The following is a 22,088-nucleotide window of genomic DNA, read 5'->3' as shown; positions in this document are numbered from 1 at the left end:
TGTTCAATTAGCAGAGCTGAAAAATGTCCCTGTGCAAATGGATCTCGCAGTTTCAGGAGGGAAGTACAACTTGCGGCGTACTTGGTATTAGATGCAGCTCTGGACCTTGCCCTCCTGACCACCAGTGTTGCAGAGAGAGGAATTATACGCCTGTGTGGCTGTTTGAAACCCAGGCGAAGCAGTGATCATAGTCATGCCTTTCAAGAGGCATGCATCCTGTTTGGAGATACACTTGACAAAGCTCAGCAAGACAGGACCGAACAAAAATAATCCCTGCTGGAGAACAAGACTGTCTTTCCTTTGATGGCCAGCAGCCAGATTCATGAGGTCACTTCCAGTCAAATGCAATATGAAGCGGGGCCGTGCCAGCAAGGTTTAAGGAATCTCATGCCACCAGTGAAGCGGATCTCCTAAGCTGTGTTTGAGATGAGGTCTTACCTCTTACACAAGAAATATGAAGTTGCTGTAAACCACTAAATCCTGTTGGTTATTGCAGTGGAGTACCATGGGGAACTTAGCCTGGCTCTGCCAAACCCCTGCTACGTTCCTCCTTGCTGGTGCTCTGGTACCAGGAAGTGCAATGAAAACATCTCTCAGCTTTGCTGCCTGCTACCTGTGCAGGAAATTCCTGTTCCTCTTCTTCAGGAACTCCTGTGTCTGTCATGTTTCCTATCAGCCAGTCTAAATGTTTTGGTGACATACAGGAATTTGAAGACGAGGTGCTGAGAAATGTCGTTGCACCCGATGAGCCTTAGGTATTTCCTCAGATTTGTTGTTTTGACAATTGTCGCTGTGTATTAAATGCAAAAGGTAACACTTGGCACCATTAGTGTGGGAAAAGGTTATTTTCAATATCTGTTTTTGTGAAGTTTGTGTGTAGTGATAGTTAGAGGTGAGCTAAGATGTTAGGCAAAATCTGGTGCAGGCCTGACTTGGCCTGGATCCAGAAGTAGCTGATGATTAGTGTGCATCTATTTGTCTAGCTTCCCTTTTCCCTTTTCAGACACATTGCAAGGCGCAATTTTTGGAAACTCCTTGGCTGATTTAGGTCCATAAGCTTGTACTTGCTTGGATTTTAGGGGTCTAAAAACCCAACCTTCTTAAAATAATGGCTGAAATCCTTAGCAAGTCAGTGTGTTACCCTTGGCTTAGGCAGACAGTTTCTCCTCCTGTGGCCTGTGGAGGCCTCACAGGTGCTTCTCGCTGTTGATTCTATGGGGAACCTCAGTGCTGCCTTTGGGGAGATATGGTTCACTGGGCACCCAGATCCTCAGGAGGGTGCAGGTGGCACAACACAGACACATTTCCAAGCTTTAAGGCTCTGAAGGCTGCATTAAAATGGTATAGTAAACTCTGTAGCGTACAATAGATGAGCATTATAGCAGAAATTATCCTGAGGAAGAGACTTAAAGGTGAGGAACTTATTGTCTCTATAGATTTTTACAGAGAATCTAAATGTGTGTAAGAGTCAATGTCAAAGGAAAGCTATACCAAAATAATGTGTCTTTGTTTTAGTGGAGTTCAAACTCTATCGTCATATATTATCTTTAGGCTACGTGGTGCTTGCTGATACCAATATATGGCAACTGCTCATCAGAAAAGTTGTAGTGTACCTTTGGACACCAGTTGTTACAAGAAAGGGGAAAAGACTTGAGAAGTTAGGATGAGGAAACTGAAATGAAACATACATTTAAATAAAATAGCTGAAAATTACTTGTTGCACTCTGAACTTCCAAGACTGGAGTCTCAGGTCTCATTCCTTTGCTGTCAGGTGTGTTTCTGTAAGCTAAGTTGAAAAGATTCAGGTTTCTCTTATTACCTGATAACTGGCACAGCCACAGAATGCTGCAGGAATGGGTATAATCCTGCATGCAGGCTGTGATGATATATCATTATATTTTCAGTTTGCTTGAAGGGCTCTGTGGATGAGATACTATAAAATGTGTATTAAGTATAAAATTACTTGTATTACTTGTTTGGCTGAATCTTTTGTATGTAATTGGTCTTTAATTAAGGTTTACTGAGAATGAGAAGAAAGAAGTAGTGATTATATTTTGCCCTTTAAAAGAATGCTCCAGCTATTACTGTTGCTATTCTCCTGCCAACCCACTTTTTCATCTGCTTTTCATCCTGTTTGAGCTAATTCTCCAGAAAGCGCTGGCTGTATTCAAGAGCCTCCTATAACTTTATCAGCGTACCCAGTGTGTCAAGGCAAATCTAGAAAGAAAGTAGAGTATTTTCTCCTTATATGCCGTTTGACAGAAAAATATATTTAGGTGATTTTTTCTTTTTTTTCAAGTGTGCTCTCCAACTGTGTCCATAGATTAATGATATTTTATATCCTTCATGACCATCCTATGAGGCAAGCGCTTCTGGTTAAAATAGGAAAAGCATGAAATCTCTGTTAAAAATTCTTCTTCTGTCTGTTTCTTTTTTAGAATTCCTATTGCTAAATCAAAGAGAAGTAGCTGGGAGCTCTCTGTGCGTCTAGGAGATGGAATTTACCCAGTTGCTGTTTCAAAGGATGGCACATCATTTTCTGTAAGTTCTGCTCATTTTCTAAGAAATTCAATGTATTGAGTCAATATATATTATCCTTGACACCTACTACAATTCTCTATCTGTTCAGTGACCAGAGATAGTTGTTTGTTTTGTTTTTTGTAGACATCGCTGTGAATTGCAAAACAAGACATTATATGTTAATAAATAGGGTTGTATGAAGATTTTTCTCTGCTCGTGCCTATGGAATGTTTTTGTATCTACTTGTTTCGTTAATTAGAAAATGAATTTACTACCCTGTTTAGTGTCTTGTTTAGAAGTAAGTCTTATGCTCCATTGTAGATATATGAGAGCAAGATAATAAGTGCAATGTCAACAAAAACTACATTAGCTTAAGTTAGTGATTAAAAAAACAAATCAAAGACCCAAGGAAGTTGAATGCATAATCGTACTGGAATGGAATTACTTGGCACTTCAGTGGTAAAACTGTATGTGCTCATGGTAAAATGCCAGTGTTTCAAAATATTTCTAAGTCACTTCAGATGCATATGTATAAGCTATTGTTTTTATAGGTATTCTAAGATAATAACGCAAGCACTTAATGATGTCAGCATGAAAGGCAGAAAGACAGACCATGACAGTAGAAGAACGGTCATGCTGTGTTCAGTAGTTCGGGTGTTCAACAGAATAAAGCCATAATAAAGAATAAAGACACAAGCTGGTTGAATTGGAGCATTGAGAAGGTAGATTTATAGAGAGAATGACTTTTTAAGTCCATTAATGGTAATTTCACAACCAAACCGAGATTTTATTTTGAAAATAGCGGAGTTGCATAGTATCTGTCGACTCTTAGACAAAGGGCCTAAAGAAGACAGTTATTCTTAGAATCATTAAGAAGCAGGGCTATGAGGAATCCTAGAAGTTCTCTAGTTTACTTCTGAAAGCTGATTACTCTTATAGAATCATTTAAGCATGAACAGACCCTTAAGATCATCAAGTCCAACCTTAAACCTAACACTACCAAGTACACCATTAAACCATGTCCATGATCGCCACACTTACGAGTCTTTTAAATACCCCCAAGGATGGTGGCTCAACCACTTCCCTGGGCAGCCTGTTTCAATGGTTGATAACCCTTCTAAGTGAAGAAATTTTTTTTCTAATATCTGATCTGAACCTGCCCTGGCACAACGTGAGGCCATTTCCTCTTGTCTTATTGCTTGTTATCTGGGAGAAGAGACTGACCCCCACCTCTCTACAACGTCCTTTCAGACAGTTGTAGAGAGCGATAAGGTCTCCCCTCAGCCTCCTTTTCTCCAGGCTGAACAACCCCAGCTCTCTCAGCTGCTCCTCATAAGACTGGTTCTCTGGACCCTTCACCAGCTTCACTGCTCTTCTCTGGACCCGCTCCAGCACCTCAGTGTCTTTCTTGTAGTGAGGGGCCCTAAACTGAACACAGTATTTGAGGTGAGGCCTCACCAGTGCTGAGTACAGAGTGACTTCTTACATGTCTTTATTGAAGACACTTCTGCAACATCTGCTCCATAACATTTTTTTATAGTCATGATGTTCACAGCTATTTTGCATTCAGAATCATGAGGTTCCTTTGAAAAAGGACATTAAAGTTGATGTTTCAAATAATGGAGACGTTATTGTCTCAGTGGTTCACTTTCGCTTTGCTTTACTGAAATTTCAATGTAAAAGACATAATTTTCAGTTGAAACTGGTCATGTTTTTAGGTGGTTATTTTCACTTATGTGAACTGAGGTAGCGAAAACCTAGATTTTCTTTTTCAATCTTTCTGTTGGGTCACTGGGGCAAGAAGATGCCTAACCAATGTCCTTTTTAATATTGCCTTTACCTCTGTCACACTGTATTTTACATATACCCATGATGAATGTGAGAGTATGCATAGAGAGGAGAGAGACTTTCTGTTCCATGTGGATCATAGGTGCACCATAAAAACGATATGGAGGAGATCAGTCATTGTGGTCAGTACCTTCAAAAATTTTCTCTTGTAAGTATACTACTTTAAGTGTGGGAGAAGGTGGTCGTTGTAGTTGTAGTGTTTCTTTTAGAAAGAATTCTAGGTCGTCTTGAACAACTGTTTACTCAGTACCTAATATATGGCGTTCCATCATGGCTAGGGCACTCACCCCACTTGTGGAATGATGCTTCAGGAGTGAAGGCCATGACTGTGTGCAGCTTTTTACTGAATTAAATTTCTATAATGGCCCTAACAGGCATCCTGTGAACTTGGATAAAACCCGCTGCTCAAACAACAAAGCATCTCTGCCAGACTTCAGCACAATTTAGAGTTGGACTGGCACTGGTTTATGTGACAGAGATAGACCTTCCCAGGGGTAGTGGTTGCCCCCAGCCTTTCCTCCTTTTTGTTGCAAGGCGGCTATCTAACAGCGGTCAGCCTGGAGCTGCCAGCTGCTGTGAGGAGGACACAGGGTGGCTGCTGGTTGCTGTGTGGGTGTTGCATAGGCCCTTTCTGCTGTCAGCTCAGAACTCTAATTCCCATAGCTGGACCTCCCCGAACGAGGAATTTGGTTCAGCACAACTAATTACACAGGCAAGTGTCTGTATGCGTACACACACCAGTATTTTCATTTAGTTATCTAGGCTGTCACTTATACTTGCTTGTTAAACTCAATAAAGATACATCTTTACGTCAGCCAGAGGAAAGTTTACCGACTGAGGAGGCTTAAGCATCCTTTTATGCTTTTGTCTCTATCGATTGTGAAGGCAACTGAACATAGAAGCTTGTATATGGGTCAGTCCTGGATTCCACTTGCAGCTGAGCAGCTGCATTGTAAACTGCACTGTGTATCTCCAGGAGGTACGAACTCTGAGAAAGGATGCCGAACATGTAATGCTATTGCTGCTGATGTATCATCTTAATGTACAGAAAATCATTCCTACCTACAGCAGGGTCCAAACCTCTCTCAGGTTAAACGGGGCTGTTAAACAGTTCTGGTGTTTTGCAGCAAGTACTGGCATTACAACTGATGTAAGTCCATTTTAACAAGGCATATGTGGAGTCTGATTTCTAGTCCTTCAGTTTGTTATTCAAACACTAACACCTCCAACATAATCAAGTGGTTGGTCTGGCATTAATGAACCAGGCAACAATAAGTAGTTAAGCATGACCTTATTTTTGTTGTTTGTTTTCCTAAATTCCTTTATCTCTCAAAAAGTTGCTCGGGGCCCCTTTGCTGCTTTTCCTTGGCAGGGAAAGCACGGAGGGGTAGCAGCAAGAATCCGTCAGGATGGGGAGGGGAGCAACAGACCTGTGGAGGTTCCTTGAGTCCCTGCAGCAGGCTACTGCTGTTACCTCTCACTGCTAGGTAAAGAGAGAGGAGCACCCCTGGGGAGCTGAGCACCCCGCAGCATCACGGCGAAGGGACACATAAGCAACAGGGAGGAAGGAGGGGTGGCAGGTAGGACAGGCTGTGTACCCTAAAGGTTGGGCCAGAGGGATTAGCGACAGATGCTTCTGCATTCTGATTCTACCCGAATCAAGCCTGTATACTTGGGGAGAGATAATTCCTTATTTACTTGTGTCTGGAACATTCCTTAGCTGGTGAAAGAAATCACAGTAGGTGGATTTCACTGGGGCCAGAGGTCTGTCTTACTGAAACCTTAAGGTATAGTGTTGAGCTTGGGTTTGTAAAAAGCGGGTAATTGTTTTTGAATACCAGGGTAGTTTAGAGTTGCACTTATTTTTCATTGCTATTGGATAAATAGCAGAGTGCATGTTATTCTTTATAATAATTTTCTTTTTGCTAGAGTTCTCATTGTGCTGCGGACAAGAGAATATAGTAAATACAGCACAATCTAAAACCTTCTGAATTATTATTCAAAGCTTTACAATGGAAAAGCAATTGTCTTAAAACTTCAAAGAGGAAAAGTCAAAGATTAGGAGTGAGAAATCTTGTTTCTGATGAGGAGGTCTAACATACCTTCAGAAAAAATGGAGAAACTCAAAGCCTTCTTTATTAAAACTTTGCTGCTGGAAACACAAGCCTCACTTTTTGAACTTCTACATTTACTTTTTGCTATTAAATTGGTGTGACACGGGCTCCTGACTTTGTGGGTTGTGTCCCCTTGTGGCTTGTGACAAAGATAGCTGAATCTGTGGCGCAGTTAGATAGCCCAGTGGGAGGGCCACCTTCACATTCCCCTTCAGAAGTTCGCTCCCGCTGCAAACTGTGCATTGCAGCAGCGGCCTTCACATCCTGATTTACTTTGTTTACCACTGGGACTCTTCCAACGGTGACTCCTTTCTTTTTTTTCCTTAACTCTCCTCCTCTCGCCGGCCGAAACCTCGCCACCTCGCAGTGTGCAGGGAGTGCGAGCAGCAGGCCGCGCCACGCTTCCCGCTGTTCGCCAGCAGATCATTCGTCAGCATCTCGGTCTATGGGTCATCTGTGGTTTTCTTCCTTTATCAAGAGAATCTTAATGAATTGTGCCGCCCTAACTGCTCTTTGCTTGCTCTCTATTTTTCGGGATTTTGAGTTTTGTAACCATCTGTTTTTAAGCGTTTTATTTGTAACAGAGGCCCTTGATGCAAGCTGGCTTTAGGCCGCTTTAGAGGCCTTGCTTCCCCAAACTGGATGACTTAAAAGATAAGTGGTCGAGTGTGAGCAATACTGTTTGCCTGGAGCAGTGCAAACAAAAAATATTAGTTTTCTTGTTGCCAGTAGAGGTTAAAAACTTCTGTGAATCGTAATCAGATATTTTTTTCTTTTAAAATAGAATTAGTTCTGTTGTTATTCTGAAGCCAGCAACATATGTGCTAATACTTAAGTTTGTATGAAATTAGTGTACTAGAATTCTCAGTATCAGACAGTTGTTTTGGTGATACCCTATCAACATAACAACAAACGTGTTAGCAATGAAAAGATTCTAATGACCTGACTTGAGAATTGAAATTTAACAACTTCGGTGAGATCTGCTCACTTGCGTACCAAGAACTTGCCAACTAAATTCATGTAAATGTTGTTTATTCTTTTTCTTTGTCCTATATATCAATTGCTAGAAGAATCTTTAGCTAACTGCTTGCTGTATATATCCATTTAGTTCTTTGAATGACAGATTGTCAGATTCTGGACTTTGATTAGTTTTATTCTGTGCTTAAAATTTTTCCTCTCATCAATGGAGTTAAAGATCTTACAATCAAGATTACTGCTAAAATAGAATTTGAAAGAATACCCTCCTTTACATCAAATTAATGTAAACTAGCAACTAACAATCCAGAAGCATTGCTCCACCAAACTCTGGAATCTTTTGTTTGGTTCAATTTCAGACAAGAATCTTTGTCATCTTGCCCTTTTCAATTGCCAGTCTGACTATGAAATATGTTTATTTTATGATATCATTACTACAAAGACTTGACCCTGCTTTGCTGATGAAGTTTAGAGTTTGTTCTTTCTCTACAAAGCTTGAGTGTTCTGCAGAGTACCAAAGGGTGGGAGAGACAAAAGCAAATGGGAATCTACATATATTGAGCAAACCTGGTAGCTGTGTGGTTTCCCTGCACCGTACTAAGTTGACCCTTCAAAGCTGGATGTCAGCCACCAAGGATGCTCTGGGTCCCTGTGATGGTGACTTTGCCCAATTGCAGCCTTTCACTCCTGGCTGCTGACAGCCATTGTGGAGTCCCTTTGCTAACGGTGTGCTGGATGGAAGCTGCCCTCCCCAGCTGTGTTGTGAGCAGCTCCTTGACCACTGGTGTCTGTAGGGCTTCAGTGTCATGGACAGCCATGAACCAACCTTCTCTAATGTGGGTGGATTTCGTGTAGGGGATACACTTAAAATGTATAATAAAAATAATGCATTGGACCAGGTATCCGATAATAAAATTAAATTTGTTGGATCCACAACTATATAATTTTCATTCAACAAAAAAATAAAAAATAAGGAATTAGGTGACCGTAGTTCAATCTTTTTACTGGTGTAACCCACCCTCCCTGCTTCCTTCAATCTTCTTCGGTTTTATTTCTCTGTTATGAATGTCACTTGAGTTACACAACTAAGGAATGGTTTATACTAGTATCTTTGTGATAGAGGAGGTGATAGAAAAGGGGTGGGTCGTCTTAATTTTTGTCTATACCTCTGCTTTCACAAAAGCAATGGGTGAATCTGAAGTCTTAAATGATGAAAACCTGCACTAAGAAATTACACTTTAGTAGATAAAGTCATATTTCATTTTGTTTGAAGTTTTTTACTCTATGTGTAGGTGGAGGATCTAATTTTAGTTCAACAAGGAATTTGTAGCTGTACTTCGTGCAATAAACTGCATTCTTGAAAATGTTTTTGGCATAATCCATTTTTTGATTCTTTGCTATATTATAGGGATCCTCTGTCTTGAGAATTCTTTTTTGCTGACTTGTGTGATTTCTCTGCAAGTCGTTGTTATTCTCCTTTGTCATGTTTGAAACCATGTTTCTGTTAGGATTCTTCATCTCTGTAGCAGATGCATACCTTCCCAGACCACTTAGCCTCATCTTCTCATCTGTTCAGTTGACAAAGAATTTCCAGATGTTTTCACTTATAAAGTAGCTTCTTATCATTGAAGTTGTGGTGAATGAAAGTTGTTTATTTTTTTTTAAAAAGCGTAAGGTGAAATAGTTCAGAAGTTACTTTGAGCAAATGGAAATTTGATATATTTCCAGAGGGATCTGTATAGGTCAAACACTGAATAAGAGGAGCAGGGAAAGCTTAATTACTTTTTTCAGATTGCTACTACAATGGGCTACCGTTTTCACAAAATATTGGATCGCTTCCTAATTTAAAATTGAAGAACAGGTAAATATAGTACAGACATGAAGTATCTATGAAAAAATTGTGAAGCTTGTCCAGCCCAATGAGAAGTTGATAGTGGATGTTTTTAATTTCTTTAGGAAAAAACAATGTTTTTTTCCATATCTTTTTCATGAGAAGAAAAGAATTTATTAGATGTGTAGGTGGAATATTGGCCTGTGTACTTTTTAATTTTTTTTCAAGAGAAAACCTATTGTATAGTTACATAAATGAAAGCATAAATGTACAAATCTTAAGGCGTTGCTGTCATCATTATTTGAATATATCCTGTATAATCAACATAGAGTGGATAAGTAGTTAGCTGTATGCTTTAATTTAGTTAGTGAATTCATGTATATCTAGTTATGATTAAGCTTTGGCTTAAAATTAAAATCTAATAAACATTTAATTAGGAGAACTCTACTGTATTCATTTGCTGTAAATGTTATGACTGAGGGGTAAGTTGATTTTTAAATTACTTCTGGAAATATTTTCTTTGTTTTATAATTTCTCTTCAGGGGGAGGAAAAAATGCTTAAGAAGAAATACCACCCAAAAATCAAACTAGATGTAGCTGAAGTATGCAAAGCATCAAGCGTTAAAAGGAATAGTATAATGTAAAATCAGAGCAATGATACAGAAAGTTGCTGTAAGCAAACTTAGTCCACGTTTAAATCCTTAAACACAAGTGTGAATGGAGCAGGATCATAATTTAGTGCATATTATGGTCTGTTTTTTCAATAGTCCATGTAGAAGAATAACATTGCCCAGCCCTATCAATATAAAATTAATAATCTTGTTAAGAGAACCAATAAAATACCAGAATTATTTTTACTGGTATTTTACATTTCTGGTGTGCTTCAGGCACATAATAATATATAACTAATTGGTCACATAAAAGAATTTGGAGGGCTGTTTTAATAGGGATGAAAAGCAAATACCTGTAGGAATTAAAGCAATAAGAGGGGTAGTCAGTGGAGACACAAATTAACATATATCCCCAGGAAAGTAAATGAAGTTTTTCAGGTTGGTCTAGTTCTAAATATATGTTGTTATATATTGGAAGTTTATATGTGTTATATTGTTATTCATTATTCCCATGTCCTGTATTCGTTTGAATGAAGGGAAAGTGCACAAGTGGAGGGGGCAGATCAGTTAGATAATCCTTACAGCTGTAAGCAAAAAACTCTTCCTGCTTTACTTGCAGTGTAACACACAGGTTTTCCATTGCAGGACACACATAGTTGTGCAGAGAGAACTCTTCATTAACAAGTTCTGTAAGTTGTATATCTGTAGAATCTATTGTTCTGTAGGTTGTGTACCTGCTTCTACTCTTTCAATTCAGATTCAAATCCAGAGCATTTTCTATTTGTGAAACTTACATGTTTTGTATAATGGCATTTTAATGCAGTATGCAGAAGCTAGCCCTGGGGCAAGAGTGGAACCTGTGCTTTCCAGCCTTGCAAAGCTCTACTGTTATCACTGGGCTATAGCAGTGCTCCTCCTTGTTGACTGACTCTGTGGCTTTATGGATCCTGTGTTCCTTTCTGTGCAGCGGCAGATTTACTGGAAGACTAGAGGTTGTCCCATCCTAACCCTGGTGGGGTGGGGATAAGTTTTCCGGGGAGGCAAGCACTGTGCGCTTGAGGAGAGCATTGATCCTCATGGTCTGATTCTGGGCAAGCACTTTAATTGCTATGTTTCTGTGGCTGCTGACATTGTGTTTTTTAAATGAAAGTGGCCTTGGCCTCAGTAGCTTGTTGTGAACTCGGTCTTTCTGCTATGCACGTCCACTTTGCTGCACTGAGTCTCTCAGAGAATTTAGATGCTGAGATGTGTTAGATGAGATAGAGGTAAAAATGCTTAGGTAAATATTAAGTATACTCATATAATATTTGTGTGTACCAGTATTAGTTCTCCTTTTGCTTAGTATACAAGGAGAAGCGGAGTGTATCTGGATTGCATGTTTATTAAAATACCACACCAGTTCAGCATAAGTATCTGAAGGGGATTGGTACAATAGGTGCATGTTTGCTTTGTACAGAGGGATTGTTGGTGTGGGCTTGTATCTCTCTGGTTAGCTTATTCACACAGTACTCCATAAGCATAGAGATAAAATACCTACAAGGTTGAGAACTACAAATAACATGAAAGGTAATTAATTGTGTAATTTTAAATATGCCCTCCCCTCTGGCAGGGCAGTGTAATAGCTTGTTTATAGTAGTTTTTGGAGATTTGTAGTTCTGCTGCAAACTATGGTCTGGCACTGATATGTAGCCTACAAGAATTGTTTAACAAGAAAATGCAAAGAAAGGTCTGAAATGTTAAAATTTAAAACATTTTAAAAGCCAGAGTGGTTGTTTGGATATTTATCTTCCTTGTGTTAGAATTGGACTTTTCTTCATTATTTTAAAGCATAGTTCTTAAAAGGCAGAGGAGAAGCTAAGTTTTTACAATGATTAATTCTAAATTATCTAATGGAGAGTTTTACCCACAGAGGTGGCTTCAAAGGCTGAATTCCTGTGGTATGAAAATGGACACTATGTTCTGCCATAGGTCACGATCCAATTATTCCAGGAATTCCAGTGAACAATGAACTGAAATAAAAATTAAATATCTGTAACAATACAGATAACACACCGTTTTCTCTCTTCAGAAAGTCTTGTTTCTGGCATAACAGCATTTCATGTGTCTGCCACCCTTCAAGTCCTTCTGTGGTCTTTTGGTGTAAGACTGAAAACCTCTTGGGCCGTGGTTGTTGTCTTCAGTTCAGGTGTGTGCCATGAACGCTTCAGATCCTGCACCACAATATTCATATCGCTGTTTTCTAGTTTCTAAAAACAACGCTTCCATGAGTGTCACTTGGATGCTTTTCTTTACCATTGATTTTGCATCCAACAAAACTGGCAAGAAAAAGCCCAACCAACTCCTCCCTGCCTTCAAAACCCCCTCCAACTTCCCAACCCCCCTCCCCAAATTTTGTAGAATGGATAGATTAAAAAATGTAGTGAGCTCCTCCTGCTGGTTCAGCAGTAGCAACAGTTACATTTAAAAGCATGCTAATGTAATGTTAAGAGCCTGGCTTATTATCACAAAAGTCATAGTTAACTCTGCAGCTCCTGGATAGTGTTTCATCTTTAATTCTGTTCTTTGAGCAAATCTCAGCACATTTAATATTCAGTATGACACTCTTCTTGGGGATCTCTTGATGCTTTGGCGTAGGGGGGACTATAAGGTCGTTGCTGCTTTGAGTTGCTTTCTTAGCTCTAAATTTCTTTGCTGCTTTTTTCCCCCTTTAATTTAATTTTTAAGTAAACCAGACTATTAACATTACTTTAATGTAGCTTTTATGGCTTATGAAAAATAATGCTGCTGTAGTGGATAGATGTGCGTCAGCTGTGACTAAATGTTTTGATGTAGTCTTCTCAAAAGATAGACTAGAAGAGCTTTCCTTTGAAATATGTGAAGCAGTTTTAGACACAGCTTCTCAGATGGATCTAATTAGTCTTTCATACGGACTGGATGTCCGTTTGTTGCAGCTGAATTCTCATTTCATTCACCCATAACTAGAAACACCTCGCTTCAAACGTGTTTCTTCAAAGAAAGAAGGGTTTAGGGTTCCATGTTTTACTGCTTTTTGATGTTGGTTTCCCTTTAACTGAGAAGACCTTATGTTTATACAACTGTTATTATTAAGAAAACATAGCTTTGTTCAGGAGAGTTCATTCGGTATCAATGTTGGCTATTGGTAGGAGTCGGAGATCTGTGGAATAGATCTTGCTATACGAGACTAGTGGGACAGCTGTACGTCTGGCTATTAAGCTCGTTGCAGGGAAGATTTGAATGCAAGCAGGATGTTCTAATAAAACCAGGCAACCTGGGTTGTGGGAGGATGAAAATGAAGATTAAGAGGTTACAAATGATCAGGCTCATCAATGGATAGTGTTCCTATTTATTATTTATAAACAGTAGTCACCAAAGAGGCATTGTACGCTGTACTGTTCATCATTTAGGATATATTTACATGGCACAGTTCAGTGCAGTGCAGAGGAACCTGTGCTGGGTAACCCAGTTAGGGCAGTGCTGCGTTAACGCAGCCGTACTGCTCCTTGTGGGACTAACTTGTTTAGAGCTGGCACGCACATCTCCACGCCACGCTGCCTTGTGCCATGTTGTGACACCTCTACAACAAAGAACATCACGAAAGCTGTAGTGGTAAGTGTCTGATTGGTGTCAAATATTCAGTGAATGATACTCAGATACTGCCATGGTGGATGCTTAAGGAAGAGGAGTGGAAGGAAGGCAAGGTGACAGATGCTCTGCCTGTGTCTATTCCCCACTGGCTGCTTTGCAGTCTTGATGTTCTTTGACTAGGGGGAATCAGTTTGCAGAAACAGGCTGGTTGTGCTGGCTGAACTTCTCTGCTCCCCAGCAATGTAGCTGAGCAGGTTTTGCCTCTGGTGATTGCTGTTCACCTCTTCTCTTCCTTGTCAGAGAAGGGGCAGTCCTGCCCAACTGCCTTAGCTGGTGGCACCTTGGACACATTGACAGAGGAGAGTGTTTCTTAGGTGCTTGAAGAACGCCAGCATCCCTGCAGCACTGGATGCCCAGGTAGCTGCTTAATGTCTTGGGTGGTGTGGTGGGCTGTGAGCAATCTGGCATTAGTGAAACAGGCTGGTCTGCAGGGTTGTCTCTTAGGTCCCCGTTACTTGTCCACATCAGTAACTACAGCAAACTTGCATGTCTGCTAGGAAACTCCTTCCTGCCCCTAGCTTCACCTAGTTGTTCCCTCCATTTGCTCCTCACAGTGTCACCCTACTTTCTTAAACCCTCTACTTGTCCACAGGTGTCTTCATGTTCCCCTTTTGCCCTGCCAGAAAGCAGGTCTGGATCTGCTGCATAGTCGTTCACATAGTTTGCCCAGCCCAGCTGCTGGGTGACAACCAAATTGTCCTTGTCTGTCCAAGAGCTGAATGGGGACACTCATTTTGTTCTCCGTGCGGCTTCTCATTTCCATAAAACTTAGAGGGATTTTAATATGTTTGGTTAATACGCGTTGAGTGTGTGATGGGGATTTAGAAGGACTCACAAATAAAACGTTGTTTTTTTGTTAACCACTTTTTTCCTTCCAAGATCAGTCTAAACATACTGTTATTGAAAGGGTTAAAAAAGAACAAGGTTGTTCTGAATGCAAGAGGAGGGAAATGATTTTAAATTATTAAAAATGAATTGCATCACTGTCTGTGGCTCATATAAAGAATAAAAAAAGGGACCTGATTTAAGTAGTTGTAACCAACTGCCAATGGTTTATTTCGTTTTCCAGAGAAAATCTACAGATCTTGAGGACGTACAATAAATTGAAATCAACTGGAAACCAAAGTAGACCTATAGCTCCATAATGCTAGAATTATTTCAGGTAATATTGTATGCACCAGTCTTTATTTCAAAGGTTGTTGTTGCTGTTCCAAAATCACTCAGATTTAAGGAATGCCAGATGTCAGGTGTGCATTTTGCAATACCATTAACTATGTGACTGGATGCAGAATCCCTTTGCTGTTCAGTGGGTTATATAGGCCAGCTCTGGGCGTTTCCCATAGTTTGTGTAGGGATGAGGACTGTTGTCTATAGACCTTTTCTTGTGGAAATGAAATGAGAGGCAGCGCAGGAGGGGAAGGTAAGGAAGAGAAGGGTCAGTCTTGTGGTTAATGGGGCGGTGGGCTCACTTCTATCTCTGCCTCTGCCAAAGTCTTTCAGAGGTGCTAGCCAAATCTTTGAAACCATACTTTCTATAAATACAGTCAGGTCTGTATGCTCTTCGTTCTCTGGGCCTCAAACTTCTCACTAGAATCGGTCATGGAAACGCTGAATACTTACAGCTGCTGGGGAAATCACTGCTATCAGAAAGTTATAAAGCAAAGTACTCTGCAGTATCAGGTTTCATGTGCATCATCTATTTACTAGGGTCTTTTTAAACCGTAATCTCTTGATGTCCCATCTCTACTAGACGGTGTGAGATGATGGGAATGCGGTGAAAATAAACTGGTGTTTCTCTAGCGTGAAAGAGTGAAATATTATGTGCTAAGGGAGACATGGAAAGCATGATGAAGAACACAATACTTCTGTCTGTGGACTAAGACTTGAGCAGTACGCAATAAACCTACCTAAACGATTTGGAGACTAGTTTAATAAGTATTGTTCAGTACTGTGTCCACAGCATTACTTCTTGCACCAAATTTTCCTCTCCATCTTTTCTGCACATCCTTCACTGGCAGTCTCTGTTCCAGTCTGCTTTCCCCAATCACGGGTTCCTCAGTGTCCAGTTTTTGTTACTTGTGGGTTGTTTATACCGCTGCTTCTTCCTTTGGTGCTTGGCCCTAGCAGGTGTAAGCATTGAAACCACAGAGGTTACAATCTCATTAGGTTTATACTTGAGCTGGTATTCTGCTATTCAGAAACACAGTTTCAGAGGAAGCTGTGTTCAGCCCTGGGCTGGAATGTTAAATACAAAAAAGTGTCTCCTAGAAATGTAGCTGTGAAGTGTGGTAATCTGCAGGTATAGGGTAGGATTTGTTTTTTTAAATGCATAGAACTCCAAATTTCTGCAGTTTGCTGGAGGATGGTAGAGGTGTGCTCCAACAGTTTCACTTGCCAGGCAGATTTTCAAGCCTCTGTTCCAAGTGATAACGGAGATGTTGCAGCCTTTCAGGGAGAATTCAATAGAATATTATGTGGCCAAAAATGTATTCTTGTTCTGTCAGAAATGGCTGCATGTTTCTCTGAAATATCCCCTTTCTGAAATCACTTCTAAATGACTGTTCAGCCCAAATACTCAGAGTTCATCTGAGTTGTAAGAAACTGAAAATACAGTGTGATGACTAAAACTGAAAATACAGTGGACATCTTTGGCACTGAGGCTCTCCTCTCCCCCCTCGTGCCGTAGCTCTGTGTCCCAGACCCGTGCCTTTCAGCAGGCCCTTCCTCTGTTCCCCCCCTGTGCTCCTTCTGTCTTCATTCCAACCTTGTCTTTCTGTTGTGGCTGCCCTCTTGTTTCCACCATCTAACCTCTATCAGCTGTTTCCTTTATTGCCGTAATCACTGTGTATTTTCACACAGTGACCCCTTTGTCCCTGGTGGAGCAGCCCAGCTGTTTGACGCTAGCAGACGATCTTGCATGCACAGTTTATCCCGTTTTAATTTAGTGTTTTCTCCTACTTGATAGGGGAGGAGGGAAGTAGTTTAATGAAAAGTGTGTTTGGTTAAACTGTTGTCTTTATTTTGATGATGGTGAGCTTTGCATATTGTTAATTTATACGAACATACTTTTGAGTAATTTAGGGTCTTTTATCATCTAAACTCTCAAAGGAAAGCTACATTGATGGCTGGTCAGCAAAATAGAATCATAGAATGGTTCGGGTTGGAAGGGACCTTTAAAGACCATCTGGTCTAACCCCCCCTGCTGTGGACAGGGACACCTCCCACTAGATCAGGTTGCTCAAAGCCCCATCCAACCCAGCCTTGAACACGAAATTGGCAATAAGCAAGAATGAAGACTAATTTTGCTGTTTAAAGATAACAGCGATAAATGAGGATAAGGACAGAGGTAGATGGTGTATCCAAATCTCAGGAAACTGAGGGCCTGGGCCTCTTTTGTGTAACGGTTAAACAGACCAAGAACAAAACCAGCCAGAATTGGATGCCCTTGAACAGCAGCAACTCTTTAAGATAAAACAGAGAGAAATAGACCCTCTCCCTTACACAGCTATTGGATTTTTCCTGCCCTTGGCAAAGGAAAACTTTCTGGAATAGGTGAGTTAATGGGAACAGAGGGGAAAGTGATGGTCATTGTCAGTCAGTCAATCTGTCTGTCAGTCTACCCAACCAAGACAGTGGGGAGATCAAATTGCGTTGGGTACATCTGCAGCCCAAACTGAACCAAAGGTGATCTAAAGTTGCTCAGGCTGACCCTGCAGCATACAAATACTCATTATTTCGTTTATTGTAATTTATGTCATAAATCCCAATTCATAATATATTATTTTGCTTTGTAAAAACACGCTGAAGTTCTAGATTGTCTTAAGAATGAATGCTTTTAGGAGCATTACTGAGTGAGATCTTTTGAATCTGTTGAACAATTTGCACTCCCAACAGACGCTGTTTCAGTAGCTAAGGGTGTGCCCCAGAAAGTTCAACATTAGTAATGCTTTCCAGAATAGGTGGGAAATTGTTCTGAAAATGGCAGTAGGAAGTATGTTCGATGTTACACACAACTCTGGCATTTTTCAGTCATTTGTAGCTATTAATCTGCTTTTCTAGATGTGCCTGGCTCTTTCTTTGGATATTTGCTGTTTTATAATTTTTTTTGAATTATTCTTCAGCTGCAATTTTTTAATGGTCTCCTTTAGTTTATCGTTTTAGCAAGCTTACTTCTGGTACAGTTAGCTGGAGCGATTAACAGTTGAAATTACTTCAGAGTATAAATTCTCATTTGGTCTTCTAGGTTATATTTCATCTCTGTATGCTTTCCTAATTACCAGCATATATTAGTACTTAGAATTAGAATTTTAAAACACTTATTATTCATCTTCTCTAGATCAGAATTGAAAACAAGGTGGGCTGACATTATTATTTCTTCAAAATCTGATAATGTTGTATTTTCTCTCTCATTTAGGCCTAATTATCTCTTTAAAATATTAAATCAAGAATTGTTTTAATCCATATAACATAATTTACTGGATTTTTCAATTAAACTACTGATTTTTTGGTTGTGGGTTTGTTTTGGGTTTTTTTGTGAGTTTTTTGTGAGTTTTTTTATTTGTTTGTGTTTTTTTTTTTTTTTAAACAGCACTATCTTTTATTACATTTGAACTGGAACATAGAGCTCCAGCTCTGAACCTCTATAAAGTGATGCTTGTCATTGGTGCCAGTACCAAAGAAAGCTCAGTGCAAATTTTGCCATTTGGGCTTATCCCTAAGAAATGTCTGAAGAGTAAATAAAAAGCACAGGTAACTTTGGAAACAGTAAGATTTAGATGCAGCTTCATGAGTTGGAATAATCTCTGAGTATATCTTACTAGGTTAAATCTTTTTTTTGTCAAGTAATGACATTAAAACCAATCTGTGCAGAGCACGTAGAAGATTAATTAACATTGGGAAGAAAAGAGATGTCTGAGCCTTTCACCTGTAAGGTACCCTTTATCTCCAGCTGAGTTTGCCAGCCTTTATTGCTATTTGTCATCTTCCCCAACAGGTAACTTGATATTTTTTTTTCCGTGCTGCCCTTTATACTTTGAATGACTCCTGTAATGCCAATACCACATATTAATCTGTTATTATCTCCCACAGAAGGCTTTAAATATTTGCTTGACTTAAGGAAAAAAAAAAAAAAGACAAATTCATTTAACTGGTGTATGCTTCCTTGTAGAAGCAATTAATATAAGGGTGAATTAACTAAGATAAAAAGTCTTTTCTTAAGTTTAAGGATGTAAATACAGAGTTAAGGCCTATCTATTATGATGCTTTTCATATAAGTGTTATTTACGTTTCTTTTCTGCTAAAGCAAGCACACACAAGAAGAATTCTACATATAGCTTTGACATGGCTTTATGGTGCACATCTGTGGGTGGTCTTTGCCTATGCAAGTAGCCATCTTGGCTTGCACCATTTGATTTGAAGGAGTGAAGTAGTTATGTAGACAAGGACTCTTCTGTTGGATGGTTTCCTTATGTGGTGATCATTAGGGCATGATGGAGCTGTTCAGTTTCTTTTAAATGCTAAGTCATTTAATTTTTTTGCTGCTGGTAAAGGTGTGTGTTTTGCAAGAAAGGAATGGCAGGGATCATTCTGTACTAATATTGTATATTGCTTCTTGTATGATTTTTACATGGATGTTCACACTTGCACTTCTCTATCTTTTCATTTTTGATGTATGTGTTTAAGTGCACACGTCTATAAATGTATGCACCCTATTTGATCATATGTTAGCACATTACTAAAAAAGTATAGCATTATTACTGTTTCACAATATCTTAAATCTCTCAATCAGGGAGAATTGTGATTTTTTGGCATTCTTTTCTTTCTTCTTTCCCTGGTTGCACCTTTTGGCCTTTCTAAGGAAATATGTTTTGTGTAAACAATCTCTTGGGTTTAGATAGCCTTGAGCTTCAGTGCTCAATTCTGCCCTGAATTACATGCTGTCCTTTAACTCATATTGAAACTTTGTCATTAGCTCAGTCTGCTGTGGAAAACTAAGATGATTCTCTCTCCTTATTCCGATGTAAGGCATCTGCATTTAATGTAGTAGGGATAATCTCCATTTTTGATTGCATGCATCCAAGGCTAAGAAATATTTGTTGGACTAATAGTGGTGGTTGAAGTATGTCTTACCTTCAAAGAAGTGGGTTTTGCAACACTAGGAATAAGACGTAAAATCTTTATTGTTCTGGGCTTGAGGTTTTTGATTTGTTTCTGCAAATTTAAGGGTAATATTATGGTTTTATTAAATCATTCTGCATTATGCTGCTTGACAGAGGAAATGAGGCTTTTATTTAAGAGGGCTATTGACAGTTTAGGTATCAGATCTAATGCAATGAAATGGCTTATTAAGATCATGGAAAGCTCTAAAATGTGCGTACTGTTACTGAAAATTCATGGTACATGCAGCTTTATAATTTTGTTGTCCATTTCACTGGAAATAGGTGATCAGTGGCATGCCCGAGGTGTCTCTCCACAGAAACAGGTTTTTTTTCACCTGAAGTGCTTCAACATGCAAGGTCTTGTAGGAATTTTACAATTCCATATTGAAAAGTATATATAATGCCTATCTCAGTTAAAGCATGCCTGAGTTACCATCTTTTTCAGTTCTTCACAGATGCCTGAGTGACAATGGAAAGTCCATTATATTTTTAAATTGCTTGAAGGTAGTTTACTTTGCTGTCTTCAGGCCAAAAATGAGATCCACCCTCATAACTGAAAGAGCTCTTCTGGTGGCCAATGTCTCATGTTGGCATCCATATATCACCTCGTGTGTATAAAAGCAAAGACCCTGTTGAGTGTGAGGAGCACATCGCATTCAGGATCCCCTACTCCAGTCTGGCTGGAACCCAGGGAAAGAAAAGAAATAGGTTCTGTCAGAGTTAGGTTTAAGTCGAAAACTCCTCCTTTTCCTCTTCCAGCTTTCTTAGTAGTGGGTTTATTGGAGATTCTCTTTGTCATTTGGGGCTGAAACCATCGTGAGTGTGTAACAACACCCGCCAGCTTTGTATGTTAGGGAGCCTACCAGCAGGCAGTCCCATGCAGAGAGCGTGGTTCATGCCGGATTGGAAAGGGAGCTTTACCTGGTTTGTGTTGAAGGATACTGTGTTCTCATTATCACGTCTCAGGAACTTTTTTTTTAGGACAAATTTGCTCTTAACGTGATCAACAATACAGCAGCAACATCTGTGTAAATGGCCCAGCCATGTCATTTCAGGAAAGGACAAATTATATGTTCTCATGGAGAGGTCTTCGTCTATGAGCTGTTAACACCAGAAGCATGCAGATCTCCCAGGAAAGTGGACTCTCTACTGAGAGGCTGGATTAAGGGGACTGGAACTGTATTGTGGCTGCATTCAAGAAAACCTTCAACCTTTGAAGGTTAACACGAGACAGAGCGCTCTGTTTCCAGGGGTGCAGAGGACTGACAGACTCCTTCACTTTGAGGGGTATTGTAACTGTGAAAGTTACTGTTAAAGTTACTGTTAAAGCATTTTCTGTGAAAATAAAATGAATCACTGTTTTATTTCTAATAGAAGATTTGAGAAATGGAGTAAAAAATGTATTATTTGACAGTAGATGCACTGTCTTTTACTATCCCTTTCATTGGTGTAATTCTGGCAACAACTCATAAGACCCACAAATATTTTCTCCTAAAATTACTACTATAGTTTTGTGGCTGCCTAAACTAACCTATTATAGCCTATGTCCCAGCAGACACCTCTTGATCCAAGTCTCAGTTCTACTGCGTTTGGCTGTGCAAGTTCTACAATGAGCAAACTGCATAAAACAGATTTCATTTGTAGGGCTATAATAAAGCAGGATGCACGTCAAGACAAAAATATCAATAAATAGGGCTTTCAGTAATGTGTAGTTTGATATAAAGAGTTTGGAATTACACAAAAGGATTGATTAATTCCAAATAGTCCCATTTCCCTCACATGTCAGTCACAGCAACAGATAAAGTAAAAGCAGTTAAACCAAGGTTCCTATTGATACAGTGCCATCTTGACATTCTCTTAATTCACAACTAGGGGAGTAAAGTACTTCAAACCTCTATTTTCTGCTTAGTTGAGGTACCTTATTCAGTATTTCTCTGTTCCTGAAGACATAAGGTTTCCTTTCTCCATAACATAATGGTAAGGAGGATTTTGCAAGTTTCAGCTTTATTAACAGAACTAATGCCTTCAGCAAGGGTACAGATACAGAATATGCGTCTGTATCGAAAGTGTATTCAGTTTCTGTCACTTATAAGACAGTTCTGCTGTCTTTTGTCTGGAAACAAAATGTGTGAAGAAGAAAAAATTGGCACATATTTGACATGAAATGAAATACTAATGTATCTATATTGAGATTTCTTTTCTAAGTAGCAAGTAGTGTAATGGCTTGATACCTTGAAAGAATTGGAGAATTTGAAAAGAGAGATCCCTCTTTGTTTTACATTATCTGGCTGTGCAGAGGAAAAATGTATGAAAAGTTTCCATTGTGAGGTGGCTGAAATTCTTTGTATCAGAAAATATCAATGCC

General features: G+C 39.5%; 1 protein-coding gene across 2 annotated transcripts in view; it reads left to right on the top strand.

Moving 5' to 3' along the window:
* The window catches only part of PCCA (propionyl-CoA carboxylase alpha subunit), a 315,205-nt gene that overhangs the window by 196,024 nt on the left and 97,093 nt on the right, over positions 1-22,088 (top strand). For both annotated transcript variants that reach the window (XM_014944198.1, XM_014944197.1), the window contains exon 19: positions 2,439-2,541. In XM_014944198.1, coding sequence (XP_014799684.1) covers positions 2,439-2,541 — 103 coding nt within the window. The remainder of the gene's footprint in view (positions 1-2,438; positions 2,542-22,088) is intronic.

The sequence above is a fragment of the Calidris pugnax genome, unplaced genomic scaffold (assembly GCF_001431845.1).
Source record: "Calidris pugnax isolate Ruff unplaced genomic scaffold, ASM143184v1 scaffold69, whole genome shotgun sequence".
In the NCBI taxonomy this organism is placed as follows: domain Eukaryota; kingdom Metazoa; phylum Chordata; class Aves; order Charadriiformes; family Scolopacidae; genus Calidris; species Calidris pugnax.
The sequence above is the reverse complement of the archived record's forward strand: the minus strand, read 5'-3'. Positions and strand labels throughout refer to the sequence as shown.